This window comes from Berghia stephanieae, chromosome 3 (assembly GCF_034508935.2).
Source record: "Berghia stephanieae isolate SIO BIC M18660-M18661 chromosome 3, UCSD_Bste_1.3, whole genome shotgun sequence".
Taxonomy (NCBI): domain Eukaryota; kingdom Metazoa; phylum Mollusca; class Gastropoda; order Nudibranchia; family Aeolidiidae; genus Berghia; species Berghia stephanieae.
This window is the reverse complement of record NC_088362.1, coordinates 70,242,736-70,247,780: the sequence shown is the minus strand read 5'-3', so window position 1 is coordinate 70,247,780 and position 5,045 is coordinate 70,242,736. Positions and strand designations below refer to the sequence as shown.

At 33.2% G+C, this 5,045-nt stretch overlaps 2 protein-coding genes across 2 annotated transcripts in view; one reads left to right on the top strand and one right to left on the bottom strand.

Moving 5' to 3' along the window:
• Positions 1-5,045, top strand: part of LOC144968340 (uncharacterized protein C6orf118-like) — a 45,419-nt gene that overhangs the window by 29,387 nt on the left and 10,987 nt on the right. The window lies entirely within an intron of this gene.
• Positions 1-5,045, bottom strand: part of LOC144966910 (uncharacterized protein C6orf118-like) — a 7,739-nt gene that overhangs the window by 643 nt on the left and 2,051 nt on the right. The window contains exons 3-7 of the mRNA XM_078903614.1: positions 4,451-4,727; positions 3,798-3,931; positions 2,761-2,886; positions 1,622-1,806; positions 16-71 (exon numbers count right to left, since the gene is read on the bottom strand). Coding sequence (XP_078759740.1) covers positions 16-71; positions 1,622-1,806; positions 2,761-2,886; positions 3,798-3,931; positions 4,451-4,727 — 778 coding nt within the window. The remainder of the gene's footprint in view (positions 1-15; positions 72-1,621; positions 1,807-2,760; positions 2,887-3,797; positions 3,932-4,450; positions 4,728-5,045) is intronic.

Genomic DNA, 5,045 nt, shown 5'->3' with positions numbered 1-5,045 from the left:
TAACCAGATACATACCTGGTTCTGGTTCTTTTTCTAGCAGTTCTTGTTCTCTTTTCACTTCCTCTTTTAATCTGAACATTGAAAAAAGAGCAAAGAAAATAATGCATTCGGTCATGTGATGAGGAACATATACAAAGAATCCAAAATAAAAAGAATCAAACCAAGGATGCCTAGTATGTATGGAACTTAAATATTTAAACATACTGATACACACACAAAAAAAAATATCATTCCACGAGTTAAATTGAATTTCTGACTCAATTTTTAAAATAAAAAAACAAAACAAAACAAAAAAAATAATAAATTATAAAAAAATAAAATTCCTCTTATTCATCCCCATGAGGAGATTTGTCTTTAGGGTCTATTCCAAGGGATTGTTCGTATTAATGAATGGTATGTACTTCAAACTTTAACGTTTAGAGTTCTGCTTCAAATCCTCGGAAAAATCGTTCGTATCAATGTTTTTGTCTCAAGGAAATCGAAATGGCGGCGGCCTTGTTTACTTCCGACACAAAAGTGCACCACTAATTTCATCTTATTCGCGATTTGTTGATTGAAGACCTATCCTTCGCTTAATATTATATAAAGCATTGTATGATGATTTAGAATTACAAAGAGGCATCAAAATATAATAAACCATCCTGTTGATGAAGTAGAAAGAATTCATGGAAAAGCAATAGAAAGGACAGCATTCTCAATTACCAACAATAAAAAAACATATTTTATACCATGAATTTGATATTTTGCCATCTGGGAGAAGTTTTTGTCAGATTAAATGTGGAACTAACAAGTATAAATCAACGTTCGTTCCATCAGCAATAAAAATGTTGAATATTTCATATGGTACAGCAAACCAAGGATTGATGCGTTGACTGATTGACTGATTAATTTGTTTAATGTTAGGCTAGATGAAGTGACCAATTGATAATGATGATAATATTTGGTGTTGAATTGCCAAGAATGTAACGAATTGAAAATGAAATGAAAATGTTGATGTTGTGTATGTCGCATGCGTGAAAGAAAGAGAGGAAGAGAGAGAGAGAGAGAGAGAGGAGAGAGAGAGAGAGAGAGAGAGAGAGAGAGAGAGAGAGAGAGAGAGAGAGAGAGAGAGAGAGAGAGAGAGAGAGGTGTCTGTTCAATGTTATAGTTATCATATAACGTTATGATAAGTGTAACTAAATGACAAATTGCCATATTTGTGGACAATAAAGATCTATTATTATTATTATTAATAACCCAGGCATTAGCTGCAGTGCACTGCCACAAAGTGAGCTAGGGCGAGGTGACTTGCTCAAGGCCACACAGTGCGGCGGGTGATTGAACTTTGTAACTTTTGGGTACAAAGCAAAGTCATACCCCTGAGCCACACTGTCCAATCATAAGTAACTGTCAATATCACATTAAGTCATCAGTGGTCACAATCACCAAGCTTATAAAAAAAACATTTAAGTTATTAATTAATTAATTTTTCTTACATTGGCTGGGTGAAATTAGTTTGAGGAAACTGTGTTCGAGGTAAAAAATTAGTTTGAGAAAGGAATGGAATGATAACAAATAATAATAAGGAAAAAATTCTGGACATTTGAATGAGTTTGAGGAAACCGTGCTGGAGTGTACTTACTTAGCCTGAGCATCAAGCAATGCTTTTGCCTCCTTTTCCAGATTGTGAAGTCTGTCTGTTGCTCCAGCCATTTCACCAGGCCTGGACGTGCCTCTACTGGCCATCTGGTCCACCTGGTCACGGAGCAAGTGTTGCTGGGAAGACTGGCCATCCAGCAGTTTGGCTATGTAGTTGTCATATTCCGTCTGTGGGTGTGAATTTGAAAGGCTATAACATTAATGATGTAAGATTTGGTATGATGAACTTTTAGGGCAAATTTTGATTTTTTAAAAAATTATGATAATTTACAAATGCTTTACAATAAATAGTAAGTAATAGTAAATAATGAATTTATATAGCGCCTAAACATCCACATTAATCATGCTCTGCGGCGCTTTACATAATAAAAATGTTTAAAAACAACAAAATTAAAAATCATGATACTACATAATAAGTATGAATACAAAAATAAAATCTAAGCAACATCTATTTTATGAAAAATAAGCCTCACGGAACAACTCAGTCTTCAGACATTTCCTGAAAGATGATAAATTTTCACAGGACTTTGTCCGAGGACTAAGGGCGTTCCATAGGCGTGGAGCTATGGATGAAAAGGCTTTTTTACTGAAAGTGGATTTTGAATAATTTTTAAATAATTAAAAATGCTTTTTTTAATAGATCAATACGCTGCACAATCCTTAGGCTTGTTTGGAAGACAACATCAATTTTTAACCAAGAGTTTTAAAACAATCGTTAGCCTCAAACAGATAGTGAGAAAATATATGTCCAACATGCTTCATTCCACCCATAGGATTTTATGTCTTAAAGTTGATAGAGAATGACATAGTCCACAAAAAGCGCTTTAATTGTTGCAAAAAATATAAGAGGGGGAAATAAAATTTGTAAAAAGCATGATGAGCTCTGTAATGTTGGTCACTTTGTCATGAAATGACTTGATGAGCAATGATTGTTAAAATCAACTGGGGCCAAAGTGCACATAACTTGTGAATTCCATCAATCAAATGATGCATTGAAATATTCTTGCTAATCGAATGCCTCATTGTCAAAAAGAACAAATAAATTTAATGAAAAGTATTAAAAAAAAAGAATAATATAAAATAAATTTAGAAAAATGAATCCCTCTTTCTGTTATTACTTGCCTTAATATTCCTAAGGACCAAATTGAATGTAGGCGACTCCTCGATGAGGTCATCCAGAACATTGCTGAAAACTTGCAGACGATGAAAATTGGGGCCAATCCCATTCAAGTTCAGGTCGTCTAAATCCTTGGGTATAGAATAAGGATTATCCATTAGGGTCTGTATCCATTATTATATATCTATTACTATATAGTGATTTCTTGCAGAAATAAAATGTAGACCTACCAAGCTGAGATTTCCAAAACTTATAATTAATGATGGTTTACAAACTTTGTTTTTATCAATTGGGATAGAAGGAAAACGAATCACTTTTATAAATTCCTTTAAAATGTCTCATTGCCTTCTATTTATGCTATATTTCTGGGTATGACATGTAAGGTTTCTCAATGGTAGCTGTGACCATACTTTTTTAACATGTTCTTTCCGAATAAACAAGCAATAGTTTAACCTTTAAAATCAAAATTTAATTTCTAACTCCTCTCAAACTGGAAGTCCCGATAGCTTAGTAGGTAGAGCACTTGCTTCATATGTAACAGGACTGAGATCAATCCTGGGTGAAGTCGTGATATTTTTTTTAACCTAACCCCTATTACCCAGCAGTAATTGGGTAGCTAGATCTGTATGATCTGACAGAAAGTACATTATGATAAACTACTGTCCTATCCAAAGGGTAGAAAGCGTTTACTATTGTCCATTTTATGCGATGGACACCGGGATAAACTCGCCTCCATTGGCCTAATGACTCTGAAGTACTACTTTTTTATTCTCTCAAATTATAATTTCACCCATTTATTCTGATCTAGTGTTATTCTTATTCTCTCAAATTATAAATTCTCCATTTTTGATCTTATGTTACATGTAGGATTAAACTATTTTCACCAAGAATTGATCTTCGTAGTTGAAGTTACAACTCTCTTTTTTTGTGCTAAGCATAATATCAGGATAGAGTAAAAATGAGCAGCTCTTCTGTAAATGTTGAAAACATATATGTGTAGTTGACTTGAAAGAAATGTAGATAAAAGATAAAGCAAACGTACCTGCTGTAATTTTTTTTCATGATGCCTTGCTGCTTTCTCCCCAGACAAGATATTCTGCTCTAATATTTCTTTCTTCTGTAGTACGGTATAGTCAAAAGCTTTCATCTTTCTGTACTGGTCTTTCCTTGTTATGCCTTGTTGAAAATTAATTAAGTAAAGATCAGGTATTAGCATTATACTACATTTGAAAGGGGTTTCTTATTTCATGACATGTGAGAAGACAAGCAATGGATTATAGGCAGACTATAGAAAAGCCTCTTCTGCTGAGAAACTGAATTAAAAGAAAAAAACAATACAGTCTATTTTCATTATTTTCTTTCTTTAATCATATCAATACTAATTATGGTTCTGTGGTTTTGTTGTAGGACGCCTTCAGACCAGTAGGTATATGGTTAGAGTGATAGAAAAGATTTTACATGCTGCTAACACTATACTTGGCATAATAGTAGTTAATGAAGAAAAATATGGGTATTCTGCTTCATTATTATATTTTAAGTGGTGTTTGAGAATTTGATAAGCTGTAGTCAGAAGATTAAATAAGCATTCGTCAACATTTTGTTTAATTGTGTGATATGAGTTTATGGTTAAATAAACTTTTTAAAAAATTAAATAGTTTTGTCAAACGCAACAACTCTTGCAAATCAAAAACTCACCCTGGCTATGCATCGGAAGGACTGAGTAGTGGTAAGGTTGTGACATTCGGTTTGAGTCTCTGCTGAAGAAAGATGATTGTGACAAGTACATATTTTCAACAGGATCCTCGGCATCTTTGGGGGGCAATTTGGTACGTGATTTCTGGGTTGGCATCATGAGTTCTTGGGGAGGTAACTCTTCAATGAGAATTCCATCTTCCAACTCAGAATACAATGATTTTGGTGTTTTTGTGCAGTTTATTTTTGCTGGTGTCTCTTTTTCTTCCTCGAACAAGGTCTAATATTCAAAAAGAAAGAATGCAACTTATTATCATACAACTATGTTATTATTACCCAATTAAGTTTATAGTAAAATTAGATAATGAAAAAAAAAAGAAGTTACATGACTTAAATATACCACAAGAGTATGATTTACAGTGTGTTTTTGTAAAAATATTGACACAGTTCAGGTTTGAAAAAGTCGAGAGCAAAGAAAAATTTTATTAAACGTTTTGGGTTTTTTTCCCCTAATATGGTAGAATTTTTCAAGTTTTGATTGATATAAAATTTTAACACTGTGCGGCCTTTGGTAGGGCTATGACATAATCAGTGAAAA